This window comes from Pygoscelis adeliae, unplaced genomic scaffold, assembly GCF_000699105.1.
Source record: "Pygoscelis adeliae isolate BGI_AS28 unplaced genomic scaffold, ASM69910v1 Scaffold294, whole genome shotgun sequence".
Classification (NCBI taxonomy): domain Eukaryota; kingdom Metazoa; phylum Chordata; class Aves; order Sphenisciformes; family Spheniscidae; genus Pygoscelis; species Pygoscelis adeliae.
Genome location: NW_008824722.1, coordinates 2,878,666 through 2,897,871, shown reverse-complemented (window position 1 = coordinate 2,897,871; position 19,206 = coordinate 2,878,666). Strand labels below are relative to the sequence as shown.

At 37.9% G+C, this 19,206-nt stretch overlaps 1 protein-coding gene across 1 annotated transcript in view; it reads left to right on the top strand.

Annotated features, from left to right (window-relative positions):
* The window catches only part of DNTT (DNA nucleotidylexotransferase), a 98,124-nt gene that overhangs the window by 62,218 nt on the left and 16,700 nt on the right, over positions 1–19,206 (top strand). The window contains exons 9-10 of the mRNA XM_009323260.1: positions 5,433–5,696; positions 7,157–7,240. Of these exons, the coding sequence (XP_009321535.1) occupies positions 5,433–5,696; positions 7,157–7,240 (348 nt within the window). The remainder of the gene's footprint in view (positions 1–5,432; positions 5,697–7,156; positions 7,241–19,206) is intronic.

Here is a 19,206-nt window from a genome sequence, read left to right as displayed (position 1 = left end):
CAGCAGGAGCTGCGGACATTCTTACCTAAAATAGACAATTGCATGGTGATTAGAGCACTGGATGTGAGAGAACTTGGCTTAAATCGCTTTAGGCAGAGGATGGGGCTGAATCTGATTGTCCTGCTTGTGAGGTTATTGCATAAAGTAGGCAGAAGTGCTCCATTTCCTGCTATGTTTTAAGTAAAGATCCAGGCAGCAGTGGCATTTCTTATGACATCTGATCTTTCTGGTGTGTATTGTATATCTGTATTTGGGCAAGTATGTATATATATGTCCCTATTTATCTCTCTCTCTCTCTATCTATCTATCTATCTATCTGTCTGTCTGTCTCATCTATCAGTTTATCTTGCTCACCAGTGCAAATGCTCATGGTATAGAGAGAGGGAAACACCTTCATTCCTGGACTCCAGTGCTGGTCTGTCCATTGCTGTCAAAACCAGTCTGTTCAGGATGTGCCCAGAACTAGACCATTCCAATGTACAGGGAATGTCAAGATGAAAAAGAGACCAAGGCAGCTGCGTGGTTATGCAGCAGCTGCAAAGTTTTGTGTTGCTGATCAAGCCTTTGATGCCATTTGCTAACGATTCCTCACCCTAACAGGCCTGACTGCATCAGTTCCTTGAGCTGTTCCACTTCATAGAATTCCATCTGTCTCACCTAGGTAGAGATTTTTCTGAACTAACATGCCTACATCCTATTTTGGATTAGCTATAGGTATTTCACCGAAAAAAACCTAAAATCCGGTTTCACTATATTAAACCATCTTAGAAGGAAATTAAGAGCAACAACATATATACATTTCAGAAGAACATACTGGATTACATTTTCAGGTGGTATAAAATGGTCCTACTTAGCTTTAACAGAATTGATCCACCTACCGACAATTATGAACAATGACAGCTTGTATCATTAAAAATTGGATAGGATTTAATTTAATTAAAAATGACAAAGAATGCTAATGACCATATTTGGATTGATTTTTCAGCTATTGATTACATACATTTCTAAAAATTCACACTTTTCCTCAGTTTGATCATGGGTTTACTCCAATATGAGTACTACTGATGTGCCAGCACTCAGTCTATTTAAATAAAAGTGCATAATCATTCTAAAAAGGGAAAATCGTTGTGGGTATTAACATAACTGCCCTAAAAAAATACATTTGGTTTTGATGGTGTTGTAAATTTGAGAAATTAAAATGCCCACATTTTAAAATTTGATTGTGTAAACAAGGTCTACAGCACTTTATGGTGTATAGATCAAGCTGAAATTTGCAAAGAACTGCAGATTCCCTGACACAGAGTAATGAGAAGGCTGCTGTTTTGCAGCTAGCAGTAGCCAAAACTTCACACAGTCTTCACAGCTGACTGCCCCTTCAGGCAGTACTTTTTCAAAATGTACAGAAGTGCCATTTCAGCTTTACTTTATGGGGTGAGGGTGATGTCCAGTGCCTAATCAAATTAGGTAAATTGGTAACATTATCCCAACGGGTATGACCTAGGCTTTGGCTCCTATTTAAAGGTGATATCCTGGCTTTGAATCAGGTTTCAACTGCTTGTTGAACTCAACACTTGTGTAATTGTTGCCTAATGGCATTTTTTCAAAGTGAAGTAGGTATTTACAGTGGTCTACATCCTCTCATGCTCTTCCTATTAGCTTTAGAAATTGCCCAGCCAACAAACTATGAAAAAACACTGCAGAATGACCAAGAGAGAGGTAGTCCTAAAATATCTTTCTAGTCACACTTGCTAACTGTGGCCAACTGCAAATACTTAAAATGTATTCAAGTAGAAGACATGGCCTAGTCAGCAAGGGAAAACAGCAGTAGGAAGGCTCCAATAATGATTTGTTGTAACTTTTTCATGATTGCTTGATGTTACATCTCAGGGACCCCAGGGAGTGTTCCCTTGAAGTTCCTAAATATGAAAATAGGATGAGGGGAAAAAAGAGAGAAGGGACCCATCTTTAAATGCTGTGGTTTGACAGGCAGAATTTGTACTCTTCAAGCAGATGAGAGATCTCAAAGGGAGGACATTTAGTAGGTATACAGGATGACTTTAGGTAAAGGGAATGTCTTCGTTTTCAGTGTGGACAATACAGCAAAGGCTGACATGTCAAGTTTACCCTGTTTTCATTTACAACTATATATTCCTGTAATAAGTAGCAAGCTGGAAAAAATGACTCTGAAAACTAAGTAAAGCTGATGCAGAAGAGCTCATCTATAAGGTGATAACATAGCTACTTGTTAGAATGAAAATATTGATGAAGCAGAGGATAGAGCGTATGACTGAAAGTTAAAAATGAACATCTTAAAAGGCCTAAGCATTTTATGTCAAGGCCATTTTATCTATTACAGACACACTGGTAATACATAATCATATCTCCTCAAGTGCTTACAGGCTAAAAATCCAAGTATGGGATACTGGTGGCCATGTGCGACTGTCCCCACATCTCACTGAGACAAAACACTCCCTAGGTGCTCATCTGCTTGCCCGTGAACAGAGAAACCACTGCAGGCTCTGATATCGTGCTGGATTTCTCAAGCAATTAGAAACAAAAGTCCTACTAAGACTTCCCACCCACAGAAGGCATTTCCTTTTGCAGTCCATCTAAAGATGGGCTTTAATGCCTAATTTCTTGCACCACAACTGAGGAGATTTCAACTTCATTTAAACAAAGAGGACACAAACACTGATATAGACTGTGGCAAATGTGCAAAACTGGTGATCTGAGCACACTGCCTACAAACAGCATACAGGTACTGGAAATGTAGATACTTGGAACTATGAAATAAGACTTTACCGAAACTTAATCTAGTTAGGATTCTGTCTAGGGAAATAAATTATTTAGATTCGTTCTGGGATATATGCTATGTAATGCCCCAAATCTCAAAGAACAAAAAGGAAAACGAAGCAAAAGATGAGAAAGCACTGATGAAGTAGCTAGAATATTTTTATAGAGAATGGGAAGAATGTCAGTGCTTAATAAAAGCGTGAAGTCATCAATTAATGGTCAATGATAAATGAGATAAAAAGAATTTTTTAGCATTAAAAGCAACAAAATTAACGTGAAGGCAGGCACAGTTTCATCAAAAAGAGTGAGATAATAAGCAGTTATGCATTAACATTCAACAGCTGTTTTGAGTCTTTATTTGGAAATAGCAAGCATCAGTGCCTTGTGACTTTGGGGTAAAATTAAGAAAAAATTAATATCTGTTTTAAAGATGGATGTGAGAGGGCACCTGCTAAAATTAAGCATTTTCAAATCAGCAGACTTGGAAACTAGTAATCCAAGAGAATGAGCTACATAAGGAGTTTTCTCATATTAATTTATAATAAATCTTCAAAATCAGGAAAAATTCCAAAGAAGTGAAAGAATGTCAATGCAAGTCAAATAGTTATCATTAAAAAGGTTGGCCCAGTGACCCATAAAACAGCCTGTGACTGATTCCCAGTAAAATAATGGGATCGTTAATTTGGAACTATCATCAACAAAACCTGGAGGCTGAAAATATTATAATACCTATCAGTGTCTCTTCACGGAAATTGTATCTCAAGTATTTTTGTTTTGCATTTTTTTTGTCAGAATCATAGCTCTGAGTGATAAAAGTAATTTTATTGCTGTAAAGTATTCTCTAAGGTATTTAACATATTATCATGTAAAGTTACCACACTTGCACTACATAAAAGAAATAATCAAAACCTGGTGTTTATTTTGGAGTTATTCTTCCAAAAATCAGTTCATTGTCACATGTGTTCATAAGAGGTCTGGCCTGGAGACCATTGCAGTTAACCATCGACAGCCATCGAATAAAACCACTTCTACACACTCTCAGTTCAATATTGCAATTAAAAAAAAAAAAAACACCACAAAACTAATGTGATTCTTTACCGTATATTAAGGGATATGTTAACTAAAAGTCAGGAGGCATTCTCGACCATGCTTTTTTATGGTGAGACTAGTACAAGAATTCCTAGTCCAGAGGAAGGAGAATGTGTAAACATTTGAGGGACTTCAAAGGAGAGACAAAAGATTGATCCAAGGACCTAAAGAAATCCTGACGATGGAAATTTTAAGAAATTGAATCTATTAATCTCATCAGTGAGAAATCTGAGAAGTGGGTTTGATCAATATGTAGGTTTAAAGAAATGTAAAAGGAGATATGAAAAGACATGTGACAGTTGTAGTCTTGCTGATCTTGAAGATGAAAACTAAAGAGCTTATCTAGTCTGAACGTGAAGTTAGGAAGTTCAGCTTAGTAGTTTTCCTTCTAGTAATAACAATTAAACCACCAATAGACTATGAAGAAAGTGGTTTATGCACTATTGTTGCTAATCTTTGTAACAAAGGTAAATTTCTTTTGCAAAGGCAAATCTTTGTCATTGTGTATTTGACGTTTTGTATTCTTTAAAAAGGATGTGCTGGGCAGCAGAGAAAGGGATGGTGCTCTTTGTCTTGTCCCAGGTGCTGTGCTTTGGGTGATGAGAGGTTTTCTGGCTGGTGAGGGGAGATTGCACTTTACCTAAGGGCAGCTGAACATGCAGAGCTCTAAGGTTTGGGAGTGCAGGGTAAGTCCGAGATGTCCAGGAAATCAGTAGCCTTGGAAGCTGCCTAGAAATGCAAAGAACAGGCACAAAGACAGGCCTGAGAAATGATGGAAAGATTCTTTTCCTAAGGACCTAGCGGGGACAGTGCAGAGTTTACTGCAGCCCGGGGAACCATTGAAAGGTTGCTGGCTGCAGAGCAAGGCTGGAAGAAAGCACTACCTCTTTCCATCCAGCCCTTTCTACAGTGCTGTATTAGAAGGAATTAATTTACAATGCTCTATTACTTCTGTTTTTCTCACTCTGAATGTTCTTTATTATAAAAAGAAAACCTTGTTTATGCTTTAATAAAATCTGGCTTTTGAGGGTCAATAGTTTTTTGGTGCACTCCCTTCAAACCAAAGGCACGGGCCCATCTCTGGAGACTCCAGACCGTGTCACAAGGAAATTTCACACAACAGACACAGTCCAAATGCTTTGTTTGGAACCTATCAGCAAGACTGTGCTCTGGACTAATCTGTTTTTCTAGATGTCTGCCACGTGGGAAAGCATCAACCCCTACTCAGAAATTTCTGTTGACATCAACTACAAAAGGCTCAGGAGGAAAGGATGGAGGGGAAGAATTGCAAATATTGTCTCCTTAGTACAGGGCAGGACATTGCCACTATCAGATGACTACCACTGCAGATTTCCCTCAAAGGATCTGGTAATATTTTTCCAAAAGTTGCAGCTGTTTCTTTTCTCTGCTTAGCCCAGATTTGGCCCTGCACAGTTCTGTGTTTAATGAAACTGCATTTTACATGAATTTTTTAAAACAACTGTCTATAAACTCTGGAACTACAGTAAAACCAGTCCAGCAATTCAATATGAGCAATGTCTTCTCTTTAGGGCTTACTCCTATATTGTGATATGATTGAATCAACATTTGTAAAAGAACAGCTACCAAGCAGAAAAGTTGATGCCATGGATAATTTTCAGAAGTGTTTTGCAATTTTAAAATTATACCAGCCGAGAGTAGACAGCAGCAGTTACAACAGGTCAAAAAACTTCGATATGGCAGAAGTCAAAGACTGGAAGGCAATCCGTGTAGATCTGGTCATAACCCCCTTTGAGCAATATGCATATGCTCTATTGGGCTGGACAGGCTCCAGGGTAAGTAACCACAACAGTCTATGTTTTCTTAGCATTGCTAACCTATTTTTGTTGTTGCAGGACAATTCAGCGTTCATGGATTTTTTAAAAAATGTTCCTTCTCACCACACATCACATTTCATGCTGTCATCAACCCATGATCATAGGTTGGAGCTGATGAACTCATCACTGACATTTATGGATGTCTCTCTAGAGCAGTTAACATCTCTTTTCCTTGAAGCTTAGTGTTTAGGTTCATGGACTGAAGAGCTAAATTTTCAGTCAGTTGCGTTGTCTTTTTACATCATACTAGTGTTTATAAGCAATTTAAATGGTTACTGAGTAGAGAGATGATTTGGAAAGTGTCACCGAATTTTACAGGAAATTAAACATTTGAGGAAGAGAATTGTTCTGAATTGGAACTTAATTTGTTTCATAGGAAATTGAAAACAATTTGACAACTTTCTTTTTGGATTAGATAAAATGTTATCTTTCAGTTGTATTTTGAGTGTTTTAAATCGTAAAAAATTGGAAAATTTTAAATTTACACATCAGTTTTGAACTAGAATAAAATATGTTTTGATTGATATTTTAATAAGTTAAGAAAATTTGAAATGATAGCTACTTTCACAATAGACATCATAGTCAGTGGGTGTAATATAAAATAGTACAATATTTTCAAAATAAAAAATTCTATCTAAATGCAAACTCAAATGATTAATCTCTTTTCAGACAGAGTTATTTTTTAACGTGTTCTACATGCTTGCCTTCTGATGTTCATTTTCTTAGGGAGTGATTACATGGTGTAACGGTTAGCTCCTGAGCCTGCTCTGAATGATCTTTTTGAAGTGCTAGAAGCAGTACAGGTGTATTGCCCCTCTGTTCTACACAGGTTAATTGGAAGCAGGATGTTTTAGACCAGGCAAAATGCTGCAATTGACATATTCTTCTGCTGTGCTGATGAGTTACTTCAGTCACTTTTCTGTTTTGAGATAATAAAATGTATTTATTTGGATTAAGTCCTGCAGACTTCGGGGTCCTTCTTATCCTCGAAGTGTTTGGCTACTTAAAAGCCCTTCTCTCAACTCTGTAGGTGGGTGTCTACACTAAAAATGCACTTTGTGAGGCCCTTTGGTTGAGTAGGCAATGACTCCATCTTTCTCTGCCTCACTCAGCTCCTACTGTTATTATCTCCAGTTGAGATAATTCACCTACAGACTGTGGGAGCCCATCGTGGGCTATACATAAGCTTACTTTCTTGTACAGTACCCGGTTATTCTCAGACTAACCAACTGAATTGATGGACCATTGCATACCAAAACATTGTCCTTTCAGATGATCCATTTTTTCAGCCTATTGTCTTTTAATAGAGGTAATTTTTACACGCTCATTTATTATTTGGTTTGATGTTGGAGCTCTTATACAAAGGATAACAATTTTGATTTGTCAGAATTGCTCATATTTGCTATATTTTTTTACAGCAATTTGGACGTGATTTGCGGAGGTATGCTACTCATGAAAGGAAGATGATATTGGATAACCATGCCTTATATGACAGGAGAAAGGTACTGTTTATTCTCAGAAATAAAGCTATCGTGTTTTTATTTCTGAGTATGCATTTTCAGTTTATTTTTGATATTCAAGTATATAGAATATTTTAGCTTGATTCTCTATCTATTAAATTGTAAAACAGTCCCACCTTCACAAGATTTAGTTTCACTGACAGAACCTGATTAAATCTGAAAAAGTAAATCCAGAAATCTTTTTTGTCATTGCTGAGGTAGTTTCTGAAGTTTAACAAGAAACATACATTAGACAGTGGTGTTTGGAAGGAATTGTGCAACCTTCACAAAACTGAGAATAACTCATCTGCAAATATTTGAAAAAAATATTTTACTGTCCTGTTTCAGAATGAAAGGTCATTTCTGTGTCACAGGCACAATTTCTACAGGTATTGTGCTGGCATTTCAAAGGAAGAAGGGATATTGAGTGGTACAGGCTCAACTAGAAGGCCTGAGGAAGTTTTTTTAGGGTATAATACTAAGTGGAGATCCAGGATCATCCTGCTTTTAAAGCCCTGCATTCAGAAGTCTATGTGGACTTCTGTTTAGTCAGGCTTGCTAGGCTTGGCAGTAATTGGTAGTATTTCTGGTCTAAATGCTCTTGGCTGCAGTTATACTGATCTCTCCATTTATCTGGCTTAATGTCTGTATTTGTATTAGGCCATTTTAATAATAAGCAAAAATCAATATTGAAGATGTTTATTGATGTCATTATAGGGGGAAGGCAAAAGTACCGTGTCAAGATGTTACATTAATCTTTCCTATATATTCCTTATAGAACGGAGACTGCTTTTAGCATCTCTGCTTACATGCAGCATTGTCTCATTGTTTGTTTGTGAGACGCAGCAGTGATCTAAGTCCTCACTCCATTTCAGCTGTCTCCATATGTGCTTGTCAGGCTCAGATGCTTTAGCATCCTCAGTTCACATAGAAACCTGGGGAAATGATCAGACTAATGATCCATTTAGTCAAATATCCTGTCTCCAACAATTGTCAATACTAGATGCTTCAGAAGAAAATATCAAATCTCACGATAGAGAAATATGTTATCAAATGTCTAAGGGGGGATGTTTCTTCACGAACTCAGGGATGATGTCAGTGTCTTTCTGCCTGAAAACATTCAAAATATAAACTCTTTGCCTCAGCATAATGTGTTAATATGTGCTCTGTTAAATAGCTTTTTGGGTGTAAAAGATAACTGCACTAGGGAAATACAAAGAATTTAAGAAATGCCAGTGTTACTTTTTGTGTGCAGAAAAATTTGCCTGCCTGGTGTACAAGTATGTATCATTAAATCTGCTGCTTTTACCCAGAACCCTGATGCATTCAGTGATGCAAATTGGACACTGTTCATTCATGAGCAGCATCAATCAGTATTATTTTTTCTTTATTGTGTTTAGGCTTTATGTCTGATGTACCATTCAGATCCTTCTCCATGTGAATTTCACTGGACTAGCCAGGATGTTTCACAGATAAATGATGAGTTTATCTTCACAATGCCCTCTCGGAAGAAAGATACTCGTCTTCCCAAATTTTCAAGCCAAGAACTGAGGCAGAGAAAGATTTAAGGCCCTAAAAATCCATTGCAGTTTGGCCTGAATTTTCTCCTGTTGAGTATCTGCCTCAGGACTTTGAAAAATACATAAAATTGTGTATATCCATGACATGTTTCCCAAAGCCATCTGTAGCTGTAACTGAATTTCCAGACCTTCTACATGTCAACTTACATTTTCTCACTGAACTGCCCAAAAACAAAGAAAAAGAATTAGTGGGAGGGCTGAGAAACAAGATTTAAAAATTTTTCCTTATTACTTACTATGATGCAGAAATTCTATGACAAGGGCAAAGAAAAAAAAATCCAAGCCTTCAGGACAAATTTCAGCTCTCTTGACCATGAAGTCCTTAATCTAGGACTTCCATATATCAAATGAATGACATGAATAGATCAAATGTCCCTTTCCGCTGGGGACTCTGTTTGCTTTCAAATGTTTCTCCCCCAAAATAATATTTAAGTCTCCCTTTTCTCATTTAATCCCAGACACAGCCAGTTTACTTCCAAATTTTATTTTCTACTGCAAAACACAGACGTACTACAGATTTCAAAATAAGAAGTCATGACAGTCTGTTGACATAGCAGAATACTGTTCTTGTCTCTGCTGCATTCTCAGAAATAGCTAAATTACATTAGCTGAAATTTTCCACAAAGAAAGAAAATTCTAGGGCAGATATGCAATATGAAAAATTTCAGACCAGGCAGCACTGAAGTTATAATCTGCTTAAAACAAGGTCTTTTATCAAGTAGTGCCATTCTAACAAGAAGCAGGGAGACACGCCGCTCCCCCCCTTGCTTCTAAGTATTCTACTGTTTATAATCTAATGTGTTAAATTCAAATAATTTTTTTCTTATCTTTAACTCTGCAATTTTGTATTAAGTTATTCCCATAAAGGACATTTTGAACAAAAAGCCTTCCACACTGCCACCCAGTGTGTAATAAAGTCAAGAATGTGCATAATACAGCAATGGTGTCTGTAACTGTGAAACGTGAGATGATGACCCATAGTGGAAGATGAGATTTTTGCAGTAAGTTGTGTGTCTGCCAAGGTTGATTAATTTTTAAGGTCATCAGGTTAGTAAGCTTAAAACCAGTGATGAAAATAATTAGTAACTTTAGTGCTGTTTCAGGGAACGTATACCCATATCATGAAATGTTTAGGTTTTTTTATTTCTTAATTTAATTATGAAGACTAGATCTTCTTTACTGTACTTCTAGTGCTTTTATTTAAAAAACATTTGATTAGGGGGGAACACTAAAAATGTGGATGTTTTATCTGTACCGTCTCTTAAGTTTAGATTGGAACATGAACATATGTATTTCATAAGGACGTTTTTCTTTGTGGTAGGAAATCTTCTTCTCTCAAAGGAAAGCTTTCTCAAAGCTAAAAACAATCAGGAAGCAGATATCCTTGTGCAAGCTGCTCAAGATTCCTCAACGCAACCTTAATTACGGTTAATTAGGCAGCATAGGTAAAAACTGGATCATATATTTTCCATATTTCTCTCCTTGTTTGCTGAAGAGAGGTTACCCGATGTCACTGGCTCTGTCCAGGCAGACAAACTTTCATGCACAACGCTGTAACAGTCATGGGGGTGTCATTCAGGAGCTGGGCCAAATCCTTTCTGCTTCATTCTTCTTTTATTATTACTCGGTGTGTGTGTACAGCAAAAGGGATAGAAAGGTCAGGGAGAGTCAAACTAATTCTCGATCCTGATGAAGATCAAATCCTTTCTTTGAAAACACTTGGCTGTCATCATTTAAAATTTTGCAAGCTGGTATAAGAAGTTAATAAACCATGCTATAGCAAATATACTTTGATTTATTTTTTTTTGATGGAACGTAACAGTGCCTGTAAGAGAGTGTCTTTCATTATAAAAGACAACAGTTTCCTGGTTTGCTCTACATTCCAGTATATAATGTGGTATACTGTATTCTCTGTATTAATATTTATCAGCCCTTTGGCACTGAAGCTTCCACTGTGGCCCACTGCCTGAAATGTGATGCGTGTCAGAGAATCCCAGATTCCAGTGTTCAAGGCGTTGCATCAGGAGAGAGTCCTGGTTACTTTAATGTATCCTGACAGGAATAGGGAGCATTAACACAGAAGTTAGGAATCAATTACATAGCTTTGCAGAGGGGAACAAAAGGAACAGATATTTCCTCCAGGGACTCGTTACAAAGTTACACTGCAAAATTATTCCTCAGCCTTGATTTTTTTTTTTTCCTAGTGTGAATCTTTTTCATATATTTGTGGGTTTTGGAAGACAGCGTGCAACTATCAAACTGATGATTTTTTTCAGTTCTGTAATAAAAAGGGCATTTTGTAGATCTTCCTTTGGTAGGAAAATTGTGACAACAAAAATTGAAAATTTACCACCAGTTATCTGTCAGCCTCTTTTTCATAAAATGATGAGTGGATATCCAAATCTGTGCCACTTTAGAACTGTGTCCTAAAGCTATGGAAATCAGCACTGGTATATACCAACTTGAAGTATGAAGTTTCTGTGATTTACGTCACCTGGAGATCAAACCTTACAATGATTCCTGCACTTATGGAATGAAGGAGTTTGTTGATCAGCCATCAGGAAGTAAGAGAGATTGTATATTCCCCATGTCTTATAATATTATTATTGCTGTTGCACTGGTTACAAATGGCATGGCACATTTATGAACCACGCCAATAAAATTCTCACTGTAAAAGTTTCCTGATTCATGAATGAACAATATGCTCTCTAAGTAAAGCAGGAGTGCTTTTGCAAAAAAGAATTTCATTTTTCTGTGTGAACCATAAGTCAGGTCAGCTGAACAATAGGCTCTTCCTTAGAAAAATTAAGGTCTTTAAACTGGAAACCATGGCATCACTGGTTGTTTTTACACCCCTCCATGTTGGATTGGGGGTCATTTATCCCTTAACCCACTATAAAGAATTTTTGGTTACAACATGCATTGTGTCTAGACTTAATCAGGAGCTAATAAGAGTGTAAGCACTGACCTCTGTTATTTATTTATGTAACGTGGTCATCAGTTCACTGTCTGAACTGCAGTTTTTAGTCTGCATGTATACATGCAGTTTGCCACATACTGAGATTTGAAGGGCACTTTCTTTGCAATGTTTAGAAGTTTGTGATGTACTAGGGCAGTCATTAGCAAGTTTTGACAACATCCTGACAGCTTTTTAACTGGGTGAAATGGAGAGAGATCTAGTGGATCTAACTAAAGAAGATACAGCTCTAAACCCTGTTTTATTTTTAAACACCTGTCTTTAAGCTGAATAACTATCATCTGCTTGCATGAGAATGCAGTAAATGTGTGATTTACTTTCACTTTAATGTTTTATTATTTTTAAAGTGATTTTTAAAGTGGCTGGCAAACCACAGGCTTTCTATTCTTAAAGGAGTAGCTGTCCTTGAAGTATGAGTGCTTCTCCCCTTTTACAGTGTCAGTAACCTAGAATAAGATTCAGGAACCGCAAAGGTTGTTGGTTGCTCCTTTACCAAACTCTGGTGCTGTCAGCTAGAGTAGAGTATCCTTGTCATGCAGAAGGGCACTGTGGAGAGTGCCTGAAGCTGGACTCTATGATATTGGATTTTTGCATTCTTCACCAAGAGGGTGGGCAAGACTTAATGTGGAATGACTGCTCTCCCATGAAATGGCTCTCAGACTCAAGTGTGTGCTTTTCTTCAGTAAGAATATTACTTAATGAAAAACTTCCTCGTTCTCCAGAATATGAAATGCTACGGTCCAGTTGGCTTATAAACTTAGCATAATCTTTAACTTTGAGGTTTGCTCCACCATAAATATAACGTCTTATTATCTGTCATGCCTTTACTTTGCCTCTATGATTAATCTCATCCAAGTCTCCATTTCTTCTTAATTTAACATTGTTTTATTCAGTTTTGTAGACTCCAATAGTTTTGTAGACCCCAATGTTGCTGCCTACTTTCTCCTGGGTACTATTAATACTACTTCAAAATCCAGGGAATGACTGTAAAAAGGGTGGCTACAACTTAGTGCTGTAAAATGTCAGTTCGAGAAGTTACTTTTCTTAACCCAGTATTGAAAGGATCCAACAGGCCCTTGTGAGTTACCTAGAGAGCTGCTGTAGCTCTGGAAGACATAAGCTATGTCTTTCTGCTGAAATTAAAATTAACCAGTTTTAAATATAGCTTAGATTCCAGACTGTAAGCACTAAAATGAAATTCAAGTTCCAAAAATTTCATCATCAAGAAAAGCTGTGTTTTTAATTTAAGCTGATTTTGTTTTAACTTCTGTTATTCTGATGTTTGCTGTTAGCTGCTCTTTGGCATTGCTGCAAAACCTTTTTGTTGCTTGTTACTCTTAAAATTCCACAGGAACACAAATATGTTGCTCTGGATGTTATCGGAGGTTGCAGCTTGCAGTTGATAAATACCAGACTGTTGTGATCCTGTTCTTCCTCATGGCTCATCCATTTGAAGATCCAATTCAGATACCCAATCTTTGTTATGAACAGCTGTAGATTTGTTGCAGGCTGGCTTGTTGAAGATCTCTCTGCTTCCTTTGGCTCTCTATGTGTAGTCACTGGATATAAAAAGTCCTCCTTCAGCTTCCGAAAAACCTGATGTACGTGGTTGGTAAGACACTATGCCTGTCACTGGTATCTGAAGCGCTTACATTGATGATTGTGAAGACAGTTGTCCCAAAACCTTCCATTCCCATTGAGGAAACACAGCCTAGATAACTGTTAGTGTTTAAAGGAAAGGTTGAATGACCAGGCTGAAAATAATGTGATGTTTTATCAGTTTGATTCTTCAGGGTTGCGCACTGTACAAGCTCTGAACTTGGAAATGTCTTAAGTGCACAGCCAAATCACTCTGAAATTTTTATGTAAAATTTTGCACATACTGCTGGTATTTTGGCTCAACAGAGAAAACAATCAAGAACAGCTGTTAACATGTGTGGAAGGCATTCATATGCAGACTGGAAATGTCTGGAGATGACCTACTCTATTTGTGCCTTTTCTTACTCTGCAGTAAGTCCGTTCTTGCCTAGTACGTATGTCTTTTCTTGTATCACTTTGTAACAGGGCATCGTGTCAGGCTGGTAGACTGACGTGATTACAGTCAGCCAAAGGATCATGTACCTGTTCAGACATGTGACATGGGAGGGCATGTTCAAACAATTTCTAGGTTTTCATGTTCTCTGAACGTTTTCTGATCCCTCTTTTAATTCTGATTTGGCTTGTGAAAAGGCAACATGAGAAGGAAGAAAGCATTTTGACATTTGGAATGAAGTGGCAACTGTGTGAGCTGAAGAGATCACACACATTGTTGTAATATGGCCTGAGGAAGGAGGATGGTCCAGAGGTTTGACTATTAGCTTGCAGCTTGGGTCCCCCTATAGCCAAATTTTCTCTGTAGTTTTAAGCAAGTCATTTAACCTTTCTTGATCTCAATTCCTGACAGTAAAACCTAATTCCCACAATGCAAAGGTACAGTAAGGATAAGTAGTTAACCACTGTGGGAAAAACTAGTTCAGTTTAATGAAGGTTTTTGGTCACTCAGCATTTGCCTGCCTAAAGAACAAATGTTTAATGAAGAATTTTGATCATTCAAAATTTGCTTGTTCTCTTAACCAGAGGGAAAGTAAAAATGTTGACACTTTCTGCAAAGGGAAATGCTTTTTGAATCTCAGCTTTGGAAACAATCCACAGATCAGACTGTTCCAAACCTCCAAAGCTCAGACAGTTCTTGGGGCTGCAAGCTCTGAGGCACTTGGCTTGGCTGGCTGCTCTAGGCTCGTCAAGTCAATAAGCTCTGGGGACCCTGGCTCTGATGTAATTAAAATGACTTATTTGAACTCAGGCTCCCAGGAGCTTGTCAAGAAAGTTATTGAGAAGATGGGCAAGCTGGCAGGAGCTCAAATAGGCTTAGATTTTTTTAAATGCCGGGTAAACTAGATTCTATTGGATTTTTTTTTTTCAGGGCAATATTTTGATAATTACATCATTTTTATGGAACACCCGGGTTTAAGTGAGTAGGAAAATTCCAACAAAACAAAATTCATTAGTGTTTTGCTGAATAGATCTGTTCACGAGGCAATGGGATATTATGTTTGTGTGACTATACATGTGTCAAGTAGAAATATTATTCCCTAGAACTGTCTTTTCTCTGGGAATCCTAGGAAGTTGCATTCCAGTGATTCTCAGCCAGCAGCATCCATATATTGTGTTTCTCTGGAGAGCTTGGTGTGAGGATGCCCCAAACTTAAGTACAGAAGATGTTTCTGAAAGACCTACTGTGCTATGCAAAGCCCAGCCCTACCACTTACACCATGGATAAATTTGAGTTTTTAAAATGCAGGATTTATCAACCTTTTCTACTATTACTTCTTAACTAAACTCCCTTATCTGAGTTAATTTAAAACTAGTACCATTACCAAATACTTCAGATCCCATATTGTCAAAAAATAAGCTGCTTTTTGGTTGTTTTTACATTTTGGTAACTATTTGGAAACTATTCCTTGTAGCTACAGTAAAGAACGATGTTTAAAACTTCCCCACTGTACTTCACACAGTTTCAGCTGTGGTGGGATTCCCTGTTGCTCTTTCCTTTCCTTCAAGACATATTCACTATTCTTGATGCCTTTTGCTGTTCAGCAGTTACTCAGAGCCAAAAAGCCTGGCAGAAGTCTACTGCATTCAGCGTCTGAGCTGTAATTATTTTCCATTTCACAGAAGACTCTGCATAAAATAGGAACTAGTTTCAACTGCTCCATGCCAGAAGTTCTGAATGATGCATTTCCTCAAATCGTTTTCTTTTGAGTACATAAGCGAGCATGTGGGAGTTACGCTGAATGAGAGGTGGGATGGGCTAGATGCATTAAGCTGCTGCAGGTACTTTAGTCCTGTTTCATGGCGGGAGATTTCTAGGGATGGCATATGGAACAGCTTCATGGCTGGATCATGGCCATGTAGAAAGTGTCTCTTTCCTGCACCTTTATCACACCACTACCCAGTGGAGATCCTCAAGCTGGTTGCGGGATTGGAGGGTTGGGTTTCTCTTGTAGATTTAGATTTTTATCTTATATAAACACATATGTTTTCCCAATAATATTCCAGAAAATCACTTTTAAGTCCAATTATTACTTTATGCAGTTCAAGTGAAGTGATGTAGTGATGTAAATAATTAGCATTACTTTTTTGTAAAAGAGTAGCTGTGGTTCCTAGGGTATAATAGATTGATTAAATTATTAGCATATGAATGTACTTGCACTAACATTGTAGGTTGTTGGGTTTTTGTAAGAGGAGGGTCACAAGCTCAATGTTATTTTGAAGAGTCATTGGAGCAGAAAACAGTTATTACTTTTATGTTCTATGAAAATCTAAGACAGGAAATAGCTGCCTTAATATTTTATATTGTTAAAGAAATATTGGAAAAAATATGACACTCTTTGCAGAAGAGTTTATATGATTGATGACAGTTTTGCATTTAAAAACCATTGTGTGAATTTGAATGGCATTAAAAGTTATTTAGTTGTTGAATAGCAAGAGAGGCGGTTTATATAACTGCTCTGAATAGTAAATTCACAAGATACTCTGAAAACTTCATAATGGGACCCAGCTTTGCAAAACATTGTGCTGTACCGTTAGAATGAAAAACCTATGTTCCCAACTTTTTTTAAAGAGAATATTTAGTTTTCCTTGGGAAACCAGTATAACCATGAAAGGGGAAATTTATCTGGGGTTTTCTTCCACACTGTGAAGATCACTATTGCACAGTCTTTAATCACTTGCCTGCAGAAAGCGTTTCTATTTAGGGAAAATCCTTAACTGACTCTTCAGGCAGGGCTCACCCTGTCTGTCTTTGCATATATCTGTAAAGCCAGATGAAGGTGTGATTGCAGCCCAGGTACATGATTATTAGGTGACTGTAATGCTTTGATGAGCTGGCTCAAGGGTGTATGTAAGTTTGCTGAGTTCTGCCACTACCCATCTTTTGCCCAAGTAGTTGCTTCACAGACAACCACAGTGTTTGCAGCAGGCAGCCCATCCAGTCATGCCTGGCAACATACCTGAAGTTCTAGCCTCCCCCATGATATTCAAATTTTTCTCTGGCTAAGTCTAAGTCCATGTTGCTGGCATGCCACTTAGCCAGTAGCTTTTATTTTGAAATAAGTCTTACCTGACAGTGACCACGTTGGTCGGAAAAGTTATGTTTGTGTGGTGGCTTGGCTTAGAGGATGGAAACAGCTCTGAGGAAGCCAGACTGATGGCAGATGGCTGGGTTGTTACCTGCACTTCCCAGAACTTTGTAAACTGGTCTCCTAATAAAAAGCCAGCTTTGTTTTCCAAGCATCGATTATTTTCTGTCACTACTCGTTATTTCTCAAAAACATGTATCACTGGGAAGAAGAGCTGGCTACAATTCTATACCCTCATTTTATTACATAAAGATGTGTAATATTCACACGTGTTTTAACTGTGTATTCAATAGTTATAGTCTCAAAATCAGTTTTCTTGTGTCATCTGAGAATGTTTACTCCACACTACCTTTCACTGAAAAAAGATGCCTGCAGAAGTTTACTTGCACAGTTAAAGAGACAATTTTTATGATTCTTTAAAAACTGGATGTTATAATCTTATTTTGGCAGATGTTGCTCTAAAACTATGAAGTTATAACAGTGAGACAGTCAGCCTTGAGAACATGTTGATGAATTAAACATGCTGCAGCTGCAGAGTTTGCTTTAGATGTCTACAATAATGACTGGATTAAAGCTGAAGTAAACATAAAGATCCAAAGTTTATAATATTGATTTCCAATGTGATCAGTTGTTCACACAACCATTACTACAATTAAACAGAGTCATTGTAAACAGATGCACATACTTTCATTTACGTTCCAATTCTTCTCTCTTGCTCTCAGGAAAGTGGAAATACCATATGTGATTTGGGGGATTTGTTCTTTTTGCACCTGGTCCCTTTTTGAAAATAAAGAATTAAAATAATCTACTTTTCTTACCTCTTTGTAAATTAAAAAATGATTATGCACTTTCTTCCAAAGTGTGCTTTTCCCCAGTGTTCTCTTAGCAGTTTAAATGTTTCACATATAGCATATGATAGTTCATTTTTACAAAGACTGCATATAGTTCATGTATACATTTAGCTAAATTTTATCCCTTTGTAATAGAAAGCTGCACATCTAACACAAAGATCAATGTACCTAATTGTTGTTTCCTTTGCTCGGTGTGTTTTCTGAGCAGTTCAGTGTAACCTGTATTGGTAACGAAAAGAGAGAGCTCTCAAAATGTGTAAGTAGGTACAGATCCAAAATATTTTGACTATACTTTTAAATTCATTTTAATTTCTAGGGCCGTACAGAGCCAACCATTTTCAAGTATTTGAATTCAATTATTCAATCAGTACGCTTGGGTAAGTTATTGAATGTGGGGCAGGTAACATAGTCTCAGATTTTCTGTTAAAAGAAAAAAGAAATCGATTGAGAAGAAGCTAGATAGAGAGGAAGCTGGAAAAGGAAAGAGCCAAGAGCCAGAGAGGAAAATGGGGTATGGAGTGGGAGTGAGAATGGGAAGTCTGTGGTGGATGTACAGATTTGATAAGGAAGTGCAGAGTGGCTGGACAAAGCGATGGGAAATGGAAAGGGTGTATTTGATTAGCAGCTGCATTGTAGAAAAGAATATGGATTGGTTGAAAAGACTGAGCTGAAAAGGAGCACAAAAAAAGAATGACTGGGGAGAGTTATGAGTGGAAGTTTGATGGACTAAAAAATACAATTCATTAGGCTAATGCTCGAAGCTGGCAACAAGAAATGGGTAAACTTTCAATTGCCCCAAAAAGGTGATTCGAGACAGCCAGCATGGCTTCACCAAGGGCAAGTCCTGCCTGACCATCTAGTGGCCTTCTATGGTGGAGTGACTACATCAGTGGACAAGGGAAGAGCTATGGATGTCATCTATCTGGACTTCTGTAAGGCCTTTGACACGGTCCCCCACAACATCCTTCTCTCTAAATTGGAGAAATATGGATTTGATGGGCTGTTCAGTGGATGAGAAATTGGTTGGATGGTCACATCCAGGGGGTAGTGGTCAATGGCTCAATGTCCGGATGGAGATTGGTGACAAGCAGTGTCCCTCAGGGGGTCCATATTGGGACTGGTACTGTTTAATATCTTCTTCAATGACATAGACAGTGGGATCGAGTGCACCCTCAGCAAGTTTGCAGATGACACCAAGCTGAGTGGTGCAGTTGACATGCCTGAGGGACGGGATGCCATCCAGAGGGACCTGGACAAGCTCGAGAAGTGGGCCTGTGTGAATGTCATGAGGTTCAACAAGGCCAAGTGCAGGGTCCTGCACCTGGGTCGGGGCAACCCCTGGTATATCAATACAGGCTGGGGGATGAAGGGATTGAGAGCA